At 40.4% G+C, this 17723-nt stretch overlaps 1 protein-coding gene across 1 annotated transcript in view; it reads right to left on the bottom strand.

Moving 5' to 3' along the window:
- The window catches only part of GTF2H5 (general transcription factor IIH subunit 5), an 18189-nt gene extending 736 nt beyond the window's left edge, over positions 1-17453 (bottom strand). The window contains exon 1 of the mRNA XM_007451358.1: positions 17419-17453. Within this exon, the coding sequence (XP_007451420.1) occupies positions 17419-17453 (35 nt within the window). The remainder of the gene's footprint in view (positions 1-17418) is intronic.
- Between the last annotated feature and the right edge of the window lie 270 nt (positions 17454-17723).

Here is a 17723-nt window from a genome sequence, read left to right as displayed (position 1 = left end):
GAAAGAGATAAAATTTCCTAGATTTATAGAAATGAGTCTTTTGTATAAAAACCTGAATTACAACAAAGGCACAATTTAGATCTAATATAATATACAATACTGTGTTCAGCACAAGATGAATATAAAAATGTCAAGTTGCATACAGATATTTTTAAATTCTTAGAGAAAACACAATCTTACACAATCTTTTGGTTTCTTGAGGGATGTCAACATCAATTACAAAGATAACAATTTAATTCAAAAGAGGTCAGTGTAATTTACTGAAAACCATATACATTTTATTTCTTTCAAGTACAAACATAGTTACAAGTGAAGCTAACAAAGTAAAGGATTTATTTCAATAGCTAAATGAGTATGGTTTATGGTAGATATTAACTATGAATAAAGTCAAGGCTTCCTGAAAAAATGATTGTCTTAATTACTTTCAACAGCTTACCTTTAAAATAATTTTATTAACAATTTGCTATGCTATAAAATAATGTGAATAAATAAGTAGGTCTGCCCATGTCAGAAATGACACTTTTTTGTGTGTGTGTGTGGTACGCGGGCCTCTCACTGTTGTGGCCCCTCCCGTTGTGGAGCACAGGCTCCAGATGCGCAGGCTCAGCGGCCATGGCTCAGGGGCCCAGCCGCTCTGCGGCATGTGCGATCTTCCTGGACCGGGGCACGAACCCATGTTCCCTGCGTTGGCAGGCGGACTCTCAACCACTGCGCCACCAGGGAAGCCCAGAAATGACACATTTTAAATTTAGTTTCTAGTATGCTTGCTATCTTAGGTTCAGAAAAGTTAGGTTCTATTGATCCACTTAAGTTTGGCAAAATTCAGTTAAATTCTATAGTTGCAGTATTATAATGACCATACTAATGTGGGAAATTGATTTGTTCAGAAGTGGTAAACTTGCTCTTTTAAGTTTTATTCACTCATTCAATAAACTGAGCACCCATCATGTGCCTGGTGCTATTCTCGTCTGGGGGATTCAGCAGTGAAGAAAATTTACATTCTAGTGGTAACACTATGACAAACACACAGAAAACAAAGGAAGCGAATGAGAAATGGCAGTGATGACAGTGATATGATCTTGCAAGTTTAAGCAGGGGGACTCAGGGGAGGCTTTACTGAGCAGGTGATGTCTGAATACACATCAGAGCAAACCATGAAGTGACGTGGGGTAGAACAACCTACACAGAGTGAACAGCAAGGCCACAGAGCTGGAGAGGGGAAAGTGGAGGGGAGAGCAGTGGGATATGGGTTAGAACTCCATCTTGATTTAACTTACAAAATGACTTTAATTTTAAATGTAAGGATCATACTGGCTTCTGGGTTGAGAAGAGGCTGGTGGGTGGTGGAGGCAATGGTGGAAACAGGAAGACCAATTAGAAGGTGACTGCAGTAATCATGACAAGACATAATGATTTGGACCTAGGTGATACCAGGGAAGTTGAGCAGTGGCTCAACTCTAGATATACACCAAATGTAAAGCCCACATAACTTGCTGAGACTGGACTTGAGCTTTGAGAGGAATTAAGGAGACGCCAAGATTTCTGGTCTGAGCAAATGAAGGGATGGAGTTGTCTTTCACTGAGATGAGGAGGAACACAGAAGAACAGGTGTGTGGTTAAGATCGAGAGTCTGGTTTTAGGCAAGTTACATCTGAGATGCCACCCAAGTGAAGAAGTTGAGCAGGAAGCTGGATGTACAATTCTGGATTTCAGCAGTGAAGTCCAGAATGAGCAGTCAGTCAGTCATCAACGTACAGACGGCATTTAAAGTCATGACAAAGGAGTGAGCAGAGCTACAGAGGAGAGTCCAAGGACCAAGCCCTGGATACCCCAATATCAAAAGGTTAGGAAGAAAAGGATGAACCAGCAAATCAGCCTATAAAATGACCACTGAGGTCCGAAGAAAACTTGAAGAGACTGGAAGCTAAGTAAATGAAGGATCTCCAGGAAGAGGAAGAGATCAGCTGGGCCAAATGTTGTTAAGAGGAAGAGCAAGAGAAGGACTGAGAACTGACTACTGGGTTCAGAAAGTTACTGGACTTTCCCAAGAGCAGCTTCAGGACTATGACTACAGAGGACAGGGCCTGACTGGAGTGGTTTTCAGACTGAGAGGAGTGAAATCAGAGAAAGTGACTACATACATATCTTCTGAGAAATCCTGCTACAAAGAGCAGGAAAATCAAGTGGCAGCTGGAGAGGGATGTGGAAGCAAGAGTTTCTGCCCCACAGGGCCGCCCACCTGGGGAGGGGTAGTGTTACAGCATGTCTGTAGTTCTGCTGGGAATGATCTAGTAGAGAAAGAAAAGTGGATAATACGGGAGAAAAAGAGGAAAACTGCTGAAAAGGTGTCTTTAAATAGGCCAGGGAGGCTGGGATCCGGTTCCCAAGGAGGGATGCTGGCTTGAGACAAGAGAATAGACAAGTCACCCACAGTAAGTGTGAGGAAGGGAAGAGTGTATGGGCCCAGGTACATGTGATAAAGACTTGTGGACGTTCTCTTCTGGTTGCTTCTGTTTTCTCAGGGAAACGAGGAACAAAGAAATCAGGTGAAGTGAGGACAGGGACGTTTTCGGAGCTAAGAGAAGGTGAAGGTATGAAATACTATATTCCACCCGTTCTAAGAAGCACATTCCCCCCACATCTTACCATCTCCAAAATTGGGATGGGTCTTACATTTCATGGCATGTTACAGTACAACCAGCAGTGATTTTTCTTATAGGTACATAAAATACTGCTAAGTTTTAAAACTGATGAAATCTTAATTTGATGAAATCTAACAGCTTTATTAGGAAAGTGGGACAATAAATGGACTAGGAAATTTAGCTGGTTTGCAGGCTAGCATTAAGGCTCACATGAATTTAATAGTCATGAATTTAAAGTGAGACCAATCTGTATGTTTGTATGTTTTTCTCCAGCCATTAGAGTTGTGGAGGTAAAGGTTCAGAATAGGTAGAGAGCCGGATTGAACCCGACCTGGTTGGTGTGGCTGAGAGGGGCAGGGAGTTGAGCGTCTTTAAGAGAACGAGTATACTGATGGACTGGGTACGGAGGAAAGTGAGGATGCTGGGATGAGTCAGGATGGAAATGCTGGGAGAATCAACAGACTGCAGGTCTGGTAGAATCAAAGGAATTATAGAGCTAGGGTATTAGAGGGAGTGAACTGGAAAGAGGAGGTAGTGGTCAGAATTAGATGCCTAAAATGGAGATTTTGAAGAGATGGCAGTATTGGTAGGGATGTGGGTAGGTGTGACAATGTGAATGAATGACTATGACAGGACAGAGGAAAGCTCATTGGAAGAAAAGGCCAGGGTACTGAAAGGACTATACATATGAAATCGTTAAGAATTTGTGGAGAACTCTTAAAGAGTGACAAGTAGCCTTCAAAGAATAACTTTCAAGGAAAGACTTGGGTGTTTGTAGATGGTTACAAAGAGGAGGATTAGTGGGTGGTCTTGTCAGACTCAGAACTGGGGGGTTTCTGTGGAAGAGGGAGGGAGGATTTCTGGAAGTGGCAATGAGGAACAAGGTAGATACCCATCCCACTTCTTGGCCCAGTGGTACAAGAGGTGTTAGAGAAAAGTCAACATAGCAGGCTCAGGGGAAAGCTAGGTTTTTATTATGACAACAACAAAAAAGAGGTATTGGGGGAAGATAGAAGGAAAGTTCTGAGAAGAGGCTGAGGATATAAGGGATTTTGCTGCTATCTTGCTAGGTTCTAAGGGCAAAGTGGGACATGATGGGGTAGGGGTGAATTTAAAAGTCGATGGAGGGACTTCCCTGGTGGCACAGTGGTTAAGAATCCACCTGCCAGGGACTGCCCTGGTAGTCCAGTGGTTAAGAATCCACCTTCCAAAGCAGGAAATATGGGTTCAATCCCTGGTCGGGGAACTAAGATCCCACATGCCACGGGGCAACTAAGCCCAGGTGCTGCAACTAGAGAGCCCATGCACTGTGGAGCCCGCGTGCTGCAACTCGATGCAGCCAAAAATAAATAAATAAATACTTAAAAAAAAAAAATAGAATCCACCTACCAATGCAGGCGACACGGGTTCAAGCCCTGGTCTGGGAGGATCCCACATGCCATGGAGCAACTAAGCCCGTGTGCCACAACTACTGAGCCTGTGCTCTAGAGCCCACGATCCATAACTACTGAGCCCGTGTGTTGCAACTACTGAAGCCCACATGCCTAGAGCCTGGGTTCCGCAACAAGAGAAGCCACTGCAAGGAGAAGCCCGCGCCCCGCAACGAAGAGTAGCTCCTGCTCACAGCAACTAGAGAAAGTCCACGTGCAGTAACGAAGACCCAATGCAGCCAAGAAGAAGAGTTTAAAGAGCAATTCTAGAAAGAATCTGGGGGTAATGAAGCAGGCTGAACAGGGTTCTTTCAGATATTACAGAACTGAAAATGGGGAGGCCCCATAGGACAGGGAAACAAAGCTTCAGCTTCTTTAAAACTATCGTTTTCCTGCTCAAACAGGTTCTTTTGAACAGGTTCCTGCTCTCAAAGGTTTCTTTTTGAAACCTCAGTTGTTTCCCTGTACTGCTCCCTGTCTATACAAATAAAAGGGGGTTGGGTGGGACAGGGGTGGAGAATAAAAGGAGAGCAATTTAAGAGTAGACAGGTGTGGCGGACAGAAAAAAACCCTCTGCTTTAGTGCTCTACAACCACGCTGCTTCCTCCCCTCCCTGCAAGGAGGGACTTGCCTTTGTCTCTCGTGTGGTGCCCACTTTACCCTCACAACCTTTATTGTGCTGAACTGTCTTAGACCCCACAAGAATTTCAATACTTTCTACAAAAATCACACACTCAGAGAGGTTGCTTAGAAACATATACTTTAGGTGACAGGACAAATGATAGTTTTTTTGTTAACCCTTTAATATAAATTTTGGGTTTAAATGGAACAATAATGACAAAAAACAAGGACATTATAAAATCTGCTGTCCAAATGTGATACATTATCTTGTTACTGTTTGAGTGCAGTGTGTTCATAGATGACACCAATTTACTCTAGTAATTGGCTGCTACTAGGAGGTATTAGAGATAGCAAGTGTTAAGTGGTTATGAAGACTTTTATCTCCAGCAACTCTCTAAATAAAATAAATTTACATACTTTCAATTAAGTAAAAGCTGAACAACTGAAACCAAGGAGTGCCAGGGGACTCACACCTGTGCTTTTAACCAACAGGTCAGTGCTTTCAAAATTTTTACCATTTGCATACTACCCTTGCCATTTTAGCCATCTCTTGTAACATCTACACTACATATTACTCAATTTTTTTCTTTAAATTGCCTTTAAATTAACTTTTCACCTTAACTTCATCTGGTACAAAATCACCAGTCATCTTGATGTTAGTTTTATTTTTTTCTCAGATAAATTAAGATGGTCATAGAAAAAGTATTTCTGTGTTCTATTGCTGCAAAATTTGTGCTACTCCAAATCATCAGGTACACAAACTGTACTCCTTATACCTGAGGAAACACTGCTAACACAAATGAGATGAGAACTTAGAAAATGGTCCGTGACACACTGAAATAACTGCTTCTAATATCAATTGCTTCAATTAAACTTTTTGAAAGGAGATGGAAAGCAGTCAATTTGAGAATGAATTCTCAAGCATGTATTTGAAATGTAATCTGTAATGATTCAAAAAGACACTCAAAGTTTAAGGGACACTTTGCTAGCATATGTTGAGGGCCTAGAATATCTTGCCTGAACATAGGACTATTCTACATGGGAGTTTCTCTGGGAGAACCTGCTGGCGGCAAAGAAACCAAAACCAAGTGCCCATGTACATACTTGGTTAAAGTCCTGGGATCAGGGCTAGTGAGCAAGAAAAAATGTCTTTGTCCTGGAAACGTAAAGGGGAGGTATTATCAACCCCCTCCTAAAGAAACTTAGTATAGAACTAGGGCGCCTGCTGGCCGCTGGTGGGGGACTCTGACCCCCAAGGAGACAGGAGGAATCCCAGAGTGAACCGGTAGAACGTAGGGGGACCGAGGTGGGGAGGAGAAGTGGAGGCCAGACAAGATCGGGGCCCCTGAGGCCGGGGAGATCAGGAGAGGCAGGAGGGAGGGGCTCTCCAGGAAAAGCGGGAGAGGAGCTGAGGGCGATCGCCTGGCCCACTCAAGCCGGGGAGCCTGCTGAGCTCCCAAACCAATTTCCCCCCCACCAAAGCCCCATCCAGGCCATGTGGGTCCTGGGGTCATAGGAGGGAAGCCGGGGAGATCAGAAGTGGCAGGCAGAAGAGGCCAGCCAGGAGGAGTGGGAGAGGAACGGAGGGCGACTGCCCTGCCCACTAGGCCCCGGGGAGCCTGCTGAGCTCCCAGGCTGGTCCCCTGCGATCCAAAGCCCCCTCCAGGCTGCGTGGGTGCTTGGGGGCATAGGAGGGAGGCCAGGGAAATCAGGAGAGGCAGGCGGGAGGGGCCCTGCAGGAGGAGTGTGAGAGGAGCAGAGGGCATCTGCCCTGCCCACTCAGGCTCAGGGAGCCTGCTGAGCTCCCAGGTGAGGTCCCCTGCCCTCTGAGACCAGGGATGGGAGGCACGCCTGGAGCCCTTCTGTTCCTTGAGCCTAAGCCCCACCCCCCACTGCCCCCAGAGCCTTTTCCAGTCCTGTGGGTCCTGAGCATTGGCCCTGCCCACCACCCAAACCTCGCCCTTGCTTACGCCCCGCTCTCCACATCCAAGGCCTTCCCCCCTCCCTTTTTTCTTTTCCCTCCTCCTCTTTTTACTATTGTGGTACTGATGTACCTTCCGGTTGTTGATTCTCTATGTTTTTACTTTTACGTTCTTTCTAACATATCTGTTAGTTTCCTAGTCTAATTTTATTTTTTACTTTGTTATTGTTCTTGCTCTCTCTCTCTCTTTTTTTTTTTGCCACCCACGTGGTTTGCGGGATCTTGATTTGCGAGTCTGGGGTCAGGCGGAAGCTCCTGCGGTAGGGGCGCCGAGTCCGAACCAGTGGACTAACAGAGAAACTCAGACCCCAGGGAATATTCATAGGAGTGAGGTCTCATGAATATTCATCAGATGAGGTCCTCATCTCAGCACCAAGACCCAGCTCTACCCAACAGCCTACAACTCCACTGCTGGACGCCTCAGGCCAAACGATCAGTGAAACAGGAAAACCATCCCACTCATTTGGAAAAAAAAAAAAAAAAGAGACAGCGAAAAAATATGTCACAGATGAAGAAGCAAGGTAAAAACCTATAAGACCAAATAAATGAAGAGGAAATAGGCAATCTACCTGAAAAAGAATTCAGAGTAATGACAGTAAAGATGATCCAGAATCTCGGAAATAGAATGGAGGCACGGATTGAGAAAATACAAGAAATGTTTAACAAAGATCTAGAAGAACTAAAGAACAAACAAACAGAGATGAACAACACAAACACCGAAATGAAAAATACACTAGAAGGAATCAATAACAGAATAATGGAGGCAAAAGAACGAACAAGTGAGCTGGAAGACAAAATGGTAGAAATAACTGCCCAGGAGCAGAATAAAGAAAAAAGAATGAAAAGAATTGAAGACAATCTCAGAGACCTCTGGGACAACACTAAACGCAACAACATTCAAATTATAGGGGTCCCAGAGAAGAAGAGAACAAGAAAGGGTCTGAGAAAATATTTAAAGAGATTATACTGGAAAAGTTCCCTAACATGGGAAAGGAAATAATCACCCAAGTCCAGGAGGCCCAGAGAGTCCCATACAGTATAAACCCTAGGAAAAATACACCAAGACACGTATTAATCAAACTAACAAAATTACATTCAAAGAAAAATATTAAAAGCAGCAAGGGAAAAACAAAAAATTAAATACAAAGGAATCCTTATAAGGTTATCAGCTGATTTTTCAGTGGAAACTCTGCAGGCCAGAAGGTAGTGGCACGATATACTTAAAGTGATGAAAGAGAAAAACCTACAACCAAGATTACTCTACCCAGCAAGGATCTCATTCAGATTCAGTGGAGAAATCTAAAGCTCTTCAGCCAAACCAAAGCTAAGAGAATTCAGCACCACCAAACCAGCTTTACAACAAATGCTAAAGAAACTTCTCTAAGCAGGAAACACAAGAGAAGAAAAAGACCCACAAAAACAAACACAAAACAATTAAGAAAATGGTAATAGGAACATGTATGTCGATAATAACCTTGAATGTAAAGATATTAAATGCCCCAACCTAAAGACACAGACTGGCTGAATGGATACAAAAACAAGACCCATATATATGCTGTCTACAAGAGACCCACTTCAGACCTAGGGACACACACAGACTGAAAGTGAAGGAATGGAAAAAGATATTCCATGAAAAAGGAAATCAAAAGAAAGCTGGAGTAGCAATACTCATATCAGATAAAATAGACTTTACAATAAAGAGTGTTACAAGAGATAAGGAGGGAGACTACATAACAATCAAAGGATCAATCCAAGAAGAAGATATAACAAGTATAAATGTTTATGCACCCAACATAGGAGCACCTCAATACATAAGTCCACGAAAGGAGAAATCAACAGTAACACAATTATAGTAGAGGACTTTAACACCCCACTTACACCAATGGAGAGATCATCCAAACAGAAAATAAAAAAAGAAACACAAGCTTTAAATGACACAATAGACCAGATAGATCTAATTGATATTTATAGAACATTCCACCCCAAAGTGCCAGAATACACTTTCTTCTCAAGTGTACAAGGAACATTCTCCAGAATAGATCACATCTTGGGTCACAAATCAAGCCTTGGAAAATTTAAGAAAATTGAAACTGTATCAAGTGTCTTTTTTGACCACAACGCCATGAGATTGGAAATCAATTACAGGAAAAAAAAACTGTAAAAAACACAAATACATGGAGGCTAAACACTACTAAATAACTAAGAGATCACTGAAGAGATCAAAGAAGAAATAAAAAATACATAGAAACAAATGACAACAAAAACACGATGACCCAAAACCTATGGGACTCAGAAAAAGCAGTTCTAAGTGGGAAGTTTACAGCAATTCAATCTCACCTTAAGAAACAAGAAAAAAATCTCAAATAAACAATCTAACCCTACACTTAAAACAACTAGAGAAAGAACAAAGAAAACCCAAAGTCAGTAGAAGGAAAGAAATCATAAAGATCAGAGCAGAAATAAATGAAACAGAAACGAAGAAAACAATAGCAAAGATGAAAAAAACTAAAAGCTGGTTCTTTGAGAAGATAAACAAACTTGATAAACCCTTAGCCAGACTCATCAAGAAAAAAAGGGAGAGGACACAAATCAATAAAATTAGAAACGAAAATGGAGAAATCACAACTGACATTGCAGAAATACAAAGGATTATAAGAGGCTTCTACAAACAACTATATGCCAATAAAATGGACAACCACAAAGAAATGGACAAATTCTTGGAAAGGTACAATTTTCCAAGACTGAACCAGGAAGATTTAGAAAATATAAATAGACCTATCACAAGTATTGAAATTGAAACTGTAATTAAAAATCTTCCAACAAACAAAAGTCCAGGACCAGATGGCTTCACAGGCAAATTCTATCAAACATTTAGAGAAGAGCTAACATCGATACTTCTCAAACTCTTCCAAAAAACTGCAGAGGGAGAAACACTCCCAAATTCATTCTACAAAGCCAACATCACCCTGATACCAAATTAGACACAAATCAATCAATGTGATGCACCACATTAACAAATTAAGGAATAAAAACTATACGATCATCTCAATAGATGGAGGAAAAGCTTCTGACAAAATTCAACACCCATTTATGATAAAAACTCTCCAGAAAATGGGCATAGAGGGAAACTACCTCAACATAATAAAGGCCATATATGACAAACCCACAGCAAGCAACATACTCAATGGTGAAAACCTGAAAGCATTTCCACTAGGATCAGGAACAAGAGAAGGATGTCCACTCTTGCCACTATTATTCAACATAGTTTTGGAAGTCCTAGCCACAGCAATCAGAGAAGGAAAAGAAATAAAAGGAATACAAATTGGAAAAGAAGAAGTAAAACTGTCACTATTTGCCAATGACATGATACTATACATAGAAAATCCTAAAGATGCCATCAGAAAACTACTAGAACCAATCAACGAATTTGGTAAGGTTGCAGGATACAAAATTAATGCACAGAAATCTCTGGCATTCCTATACACCAACAACAAAAAATCAGAAAGAGAAATTAAGGAAACACTCCCATTTACCATTGCAACAAAAAGAATAAAATACCTAGGAATAAACCTGCCTAAGGAGGCGAAAGACTTGTACTCAGAAAACACTGATGAAAGAAATCAAACATGACATAAACAGATGGAGAAATATACCATGTTCTTGTATTGGAAGAATCAATATTGTGAAAATGACTATCCTAAAGCAATCTTCAGATTCAATGCAATCCCTATCAAACTATCAATGGCATTCCTCACAGAATTAGAACAAAAAATCTTAAAATTTGTATGGAAACACAAAAGACCCCGAATAGCCAAAGCACTCTTGAGAAAGAGAAACGGAGTTGGAGGAATCAGCCTCCCTGACTTCAAACTGTACCACAAAGCTACAGTAATCAAGACAGTATGGTACTGGCACAAAGAAAGAAATATAGATCAATGGTACAGGAAAGAATGCCCAGAGATAAACCCACGCACATATGGGCACCTAATTTTCGACAAGGGAGGCAGTAACATACAATGGAGAAAAGACAGCCTCTTCAATAAGTGGTGCTGGGAAAACTGCACAGCTACACGTAAAAGAATGAAATCAGAACACTACCTAACACCATACACAAAAATAAACTCAAAATGGATTAAAGACTTAAACATAAGACCAGACATTATAAAACTTTTAGAGGAAATCAGGAAAAACACTCTTTGACATAAACCACAGCAAGATCTTTTTTGACCCACCACCTAGAGTAACAGAAATAAAAACAAATATAAACAAATGGGACTTAATTAAACTTAAAAGCTTTTGCACAGCAAAGGAAACCATAAACAAGACAACAAGACAAACCTCAGAATGGGAGAAAATACTTGCAAATGAAACAACAGACAAAGGATTAATCTCCAAAATATACAAACAGCTCATGGAGCTCAATATCAAAAAAAAACCAATCCAGTTAAAAAATGGGCGCAAGACCTAAATAGACATTTCACCAAGGAAGACAAGCAGATGGCCAAGAGCACATGAAAAGATGCTCAATGTCACTATTAGAGAAATGCAAATCAAAACTACAATGAGGTATCACCTCACACTGGTCAGAATGGCCATTATCAAAAAATCTAGAAACAATAAATGCTGGAAAGGGTGTGGTGAAAAGGGAACCCTCCTGCACTGTTGGTAAAAAACTAAAAATAGAACTACCATATGACCCAGCAATCCTACTACTGGGCATATACCCTGAGAAAACTATAATTCAAAAAGAGACATGTACCACAATGTTCACTGCAGCACTATTTACAATAGTCAGGACACGGAACCAACCTAAATGTCCACTGACAGATGGATGGATAAAGATGTGGCACATACATACAATGGAATATTACTCAGCCATAAAAAGAAAAGAAACTGAGTTATTTGTAGTAAGGTGGATGGACCTAGAGTCTGTCATACAGAGTGAAGTAAGTCAGAAAGAGAAAAACAAATACTGCATGCTAATGCATATATGTGGGATCTCAGAAAAAAAAATGGTACTGATGAACCTATTTGCAGGGCAGGAATAAAGAGGTAGATATAGAGAATGGACTTGATGATATGGAGTGGGAGGGCGAAGTGAGAGTAGCATCGACATATGTACACTACCAAATGTAAAATAGTTGGCTGTTGGGAAGCAGCAGCATAGCACAGGGAGATCAGCTCAGTGCTTTGCGATGACCTAGAGGGGTGGGATAGGGAGGATGGGAGGGAGGCTCACAAGGCAGGGTATATGGAGACATGTGTATGCATATGGCTGATTTGCTGTGCTGTGCAACAGAAACTAACATGGTATTTTGAAGCAATTATACTCCAATAAAGATCTAGTAAAAAAAAAAAAAAGAAACTTGGTATAGCTCCTATAAAATATGATTGTTAAAAAAAGTATTACACCATGAGAGGCCTACTAGAATATGCAGTTAGCTATAAAAGAGACCATAAAATTAATCGGTCAGCTGGATAAAGTTGTCAATACTGTCTATCCAATCAGAATGATAATCTTGTCTTAGTCAATAGTAAACTATCCTTCCTGATAGTAATTAGTTAACAGATATAATTACTTTAAAATTTTAACAAGTATTTCTCCATAAATACTGTTATGTCCTAATAGTGGAATGTTTTAGAAAATTGTTACTGAATGTGAAAATGCCTTTGTTCATATCACGTAAAATATTTTCAAATATTTTAATAGCTATATCGTTTGATGATAAAAATGTCACAACACTTTGTTTAATTAGAATAATCAACTACCTACAATTTTATCTGCAGCTTGGATCACTTCCTTAAGATAAACATCTAGAAATGGAATTATTGTGTTAAAGCATATAAAAGCTCAAAAGACCTATCACAAATTACTTTCTATATCAGTTGCTTCTTTTTTGTGTGTGTGTGGTACACAGGCCTCTCACTGTTGTGGCTTCCCCGTTGTGGAGCACAGGCTCCGGACGTGCAGGCTCAGTGGCCATGGCTCACAGGCCCAGCTGCTGTGCGGCACGTGGGATCTTCCCGGACCGGGGCACGAACCCGTGTCCTCTGCATCAGCAGGCGGACTCTCAACCACTGCGCCACCAGGGAAGCCCTAGATCAGTTGCTTCTTAAGACTGCACTTCCATTGTCCATGTCAGCAGCTTGGTGAGAGCCTGCTTTTTAAAAGCTACGGACTGGAAGATAACAGTCACCTCATTTAAAAGTTACTCTGGTTGGGGGTGGGGAAGGATAAATTAGAAAGCTGGGATTCACATATACACACTACTATATACAAAATACTGAACAGATAATCAACAAGGACCTACTGTATAGCACAGGGAACTCTACTCAATACTCTGTAATAACCTATATGGGAAAAGAATCGGAAAAAGAATAGATACATGTATAACTAAATCACTTTACTGTATCCCTGAAACTAATACATTGTAAATCAACTATTTTATATACAATAAAAATTTTAAAAGTAAAAAATAAAAGCTACTCTGATGTAAATAGCCAAAAAGGAGGCCTAGTGTATGAACCTTTTCTGTACTGAAACTTGAATTCAATTTACCAAGAACCTCTTCTTATCCACTCTGATTCTCACTGTGGTAGTAGAGCTCTAACTAATAACCTGTAATTTGAGATTACACTCCTTGGTTCAATTTTATTAACAAAATTCTTTCAGTAAACAAATATTTACTAAGCGCCTCTATATGTATCTCAGGCACTGTTCTGGGTGCCCAAGAAACTTCAGTGAATGCAGCCCTGCAAATAATAAGAAGCAAAGGCTCACAAAAGATACATAAATGCTGTTAAAGAACAGGACAGCAGTTAGACTGGTTTTGCCTTAGTTCTTAACTTGCTTTTCATATACAGTAGAGGTTTGGAAGCCAAACCCATAAGGACAAGACTGGTCTAACAATACCTATTTCTCCAGATTCTTTGCTGTTGTGCTATAAACTGGCTGGAATTTGCAGCTGTACAACAAATCTTCCTGGCTGAAGCACTTGCCAAACCAACTGTGATAAATGTCACACCAGAGGTCTGCTCTAGCACGTGGAATTGGACGCAGACATTTGTTGAGCATATGCTGCTTGCTTCGGTAACTGCTATGGTTGGCTAGATTCAGGAAAACACCTGGTGTGAGGCTGGCAGTCGATAGCGGTGGATCCCAACAAAGAGGAAGTTTTCACCAATCTCATTTTGACATAAAAATACAAAAAACTGGGCTTCCCTGGTGGCACAGTGGTTGAGAGTCCGCCTGCCGATGCAGGGGGCACGGGTTTGTGCCCCGGTCCGGGAAGATCCTGCATGCTGCGGAGCGGCTGGGGCCGTGAGCCATGGTCGCTGAGCCTGTGCATCCGGAGCCTGTGCTCCACAACGGGAGAGACAACAGTGAGAGGCCCGCGTACCGCAAAAAAACAAAAAAAACCAAAAAAACCAAAAAACTTTAGTTTGTGGTATTTGATAAGCCTTGGGAGGAGAGAACCTTATTATATACAAGTACTTTGATTTTTCAATTCACTGATAGTTGGGCCTAAATGGCCAACATTATACCCTGGTTTATTTGCTTTTTTAATGTAGATCTATATTCCAATACACCTAAATGCTTCATATAATCTATGGATATTATGAGATAATAACTGACTTATACTGATACTGTATTATTAACAATCTTCTCTTTGGAATCAAATATAGACATGAGGGAACCTGAAGGACTTTAGTTACCATCATCCCAACATGTGTACCTACACATGAAGGAGGACCTACAGGCCCTGGCCATGCCCTTTATAAATCTATTATTGCTTAGGCCTGGAGTCTTCTTGGAAGATCTGTATCTTTGGGAAGACAGTTACCCTTTTGAAAAATTGTGCAGGCTACACTTTAGACTTCACTTTGAAGGGAAAAAATAGTTTTGCAAGGATAGTATCCATCTGCAAAATAAAATTTAAGTACACTGTAGTCTTGCTGCAAAACCATTCTCCATAGGAGAACTGATTATCAAACTTAAGCTGATTAAGTGTTTCTCAAACTTAAAATGCACTGTGTCAAGATCCTTCTTTATGTACAATTCTGATTTAGTAGATATGGGGTGAGGTCTGAAAATTTTCATTTCTAACAAACTCCAGATGATGCTGTTGCTGCTAGTCTGGAGAATACATGGAAAAGCAAGTTGTTTAGCACCCAGGCAGAATTCAGAGGCTGGTTAACAAGCAAACTAGCAGAGAGCTTGCCAGATCAGGAAAGAAACCTAAACCTCAGTTCCTCTTACAAATCTGTACTCTTTGTTCTTACGGCTAAACTGAAAGTCTACCACTGAAATTTTGAGTTTCCCAAAGTTTTGCTCCTTAAAATGCAGCCTAGCATTATTAAAAAAAAATAAAATATAGGTGTAATACAATCCCAACCATCATTCTAAAAGGATTATTTTGGAACCAGACTAAATTATTCTAAGGATATTCTCGAATAGGTAACAATGACAAAGGAAAAAATGGATGTGGGATGGGATTTGGGAGAGTAGCAAGGGGAGTGAAACTCTGTGATAAAGGAATCATCACACATCATTAGGGAAGGAAATAAATGGTGTTGGACAATTATTCAGCTATTTGACCAAAAAAAAGGCAGCTAATTTAGATCTTCACCTCACAATATGCCCCTCCTCTCAATAAATTCTAGATGAATGAAACTCAAAATATCAATGAAAATTAAAATATGAAAACCCTAGGACAGAGGTGAATATTGATCAAATCCAGAATGAAGATTAACTTTAGAAAAATCAGAAGAAACAAAAGGGAAAAGATAGCCGACGCTGTGTGTGTGTATTCTCTGTGTTAAAAATAATGTTAAAAGACCAACCGGAGGCTTCCCTGCCAGTGCAATGGTTAAGAATCCGCCTGCTAATGCAGGAGACACGTGTTTGAGCCCTGGTCCGGGAAGATCCCACATGCTGCGGAGCAGCTAAGTCCGTGCGCCACAACTACTGAGCCTGCGCTCTATAGCCCGCGAGCCACACCTACTGAAGCCCGCACGCTTACAGCCCGTGCTCCACAACAAGAGAAGCCACCGCAACGAAGAGTAGCCCCCGCTCGCCGCAATTAGAGAAAGCCCGTGCACAGCAACAAAGACTCAACTCGACCAAAAATAAATTAATTAAATTAAAAAAAGACCAACAAGGAAAATGTTTCTATTAATTATGACAAAGTAATAAGAAAAATAAAATACAAAAATTAGCTTAGAAGTGTTTTCCAAAAGACAACAGCACAGCATGCTTAGAATTTCTGGGATCTCAATCCGCCTCTTGGCTTTCCCAAGTGAACACCTCTCTCCTCTCTAGCGGTTTATTTTTATCAACATACATTGTAGTCTCTCACTTTAAAACAATGAAAATAACAAGAACCAGAGTTCCGTAACGTATCCTTCTTCAGCTACCGACCCATTTCTTTATTCCCTTGCTCATTATCACAACAAAACTCCTCCACCTGGTCTCTACTTCCTTGCCACCCTTTCCCTTTCCAAAGTACTCCAATCTGGCATCTACCCCACCTCTCCATTAAAAAGCTCTCATAAAAAACCGATGACCTCCAGTGTGCCTTCATCTTACCCCACCTCTCATCAGCACTTGACACAGCCCACTCGCTTTCATCAACCATTCCCTTAGTTTCCCTCCTACTTCACTGGCTTCACTGACAATACAATTTATTGTATTGTCTTTTTTCATACTAGAGCTTCAAAATCCAATGTGTATTTTAGTACCTGGTGAAATACTTTGCATATAGAGTTAAGAAATTAATTTCACCTATTTCACTTTACTTTTTAGTGTGGCTACTAGAAAATTTAAGACTACATATGTAGCTCACATTATATTTCTACTGGACAGTGCTGCTCTAAATGCCAGATATCCCTAGGGTTTGGTCTTGCTCCTCCCCCAGCCTTGCCATCACAGAAACAGTACGGTCATCCACATAATGGCTCACATTAGAGGCAGAGAAATGTAGACAGTAGTAATTTCAAACAATGGGAGTGTCTACTGGGCAGGATTCCCAGATGAGACAGAATTGTTTGGTGGGGCAAACAAACAAGTGGAGACTGAGCAAGACTGGTCCAACAGTTCAGATTTTCAGACTAGGGATAATTAAGCCCTACATTAGCTTTGAGGAGCTCAACTCTGCCCATAGTTTCTAGTTTCTCCTTTGGAATGTGTGCCTAGTTTAAGAAACCTTCAACTCGCTCTCTTGTTTTTTTCTCTTTTTTAAAGACCAAAGTTTGTGTGACTTAGGCAGACCCTAAAATTCTAGTCAATCCCTAAAGATTTGAGAATACAAGCACTGTTCCCCTAAAGAGGGTTAATGTAACAAACATGCTGCAGCTGACCAAAACTTCTTGGAAATAATGCCAATTACATCTATTCAACAGAAACATTGAAATCTGGCACCAGGAAGAAACTTAGCAACCAAATCTGCCCCACTTGATGAACTGGGAAACTGGGAGATTGGGATTGACATATATACACTAATATGTATAAAATGAATAACAATAAGAACCTGCTGTATAAAAAAATAAAATTGTAAAAATCCAAAAAAACCCACCATCTGTCCCACTTGCTATTAAGTAAGAAAAATGCAGTTGAGAAAGCTGAAAAACTTGATTCATTCAAATCTTAAGAACAAAAGAAAAAAATGGACTTTGGAAGGGATACACATACAAATCAAGATTCAATGTGCAGATTTAAAATTTGTTAAGTATCAAAACTACTAACCATTCTATAAGCACTCCTTTCAAGACGTTGACCATCTTTTCCAAGTCAGAAGGTGCAGATGACCTTAAAAATGCTAATAAAAGGATAAGGTGACAAAATACAAAAGCATCAACTTCAATATCCTTTGGTGATTTACTTCTGAAAAGAGGCAAAAAATTAAATGCCAAGACTAAACATATAAGTCTATGAAAGACATAAAGCTAACATTAGAAAAACATACAGATATTCTGATCTTTTAGCAAAATTAAAATGAGTCTATTTGGAATATTAACAACGCATAAATCTTACTTGCAAACAAATTCTGC

The sequence above is a fragment of the Lipotes vexillifer genome, unplaced genomic scaffold (genome assembly GCF_000442215.2).
Source record: "Lipotes vexillifer unplaced genomic scaffold, Lipotes_vexillifer_v1.1 scaffold935, whole genome shotgun sequence".
Taxonomy (NCBI): Eukaryota; Metazoa; Chordata; class Mammalia; order Artiodactyla; family Lipotidae; genus Lipotes; species Lipotes vexillifer.
The sequence above is the reverse complement of the archived record's forward strand: the minus strand, read 5'-3'. Positions and strand labels throughout refer to the sequence as shown.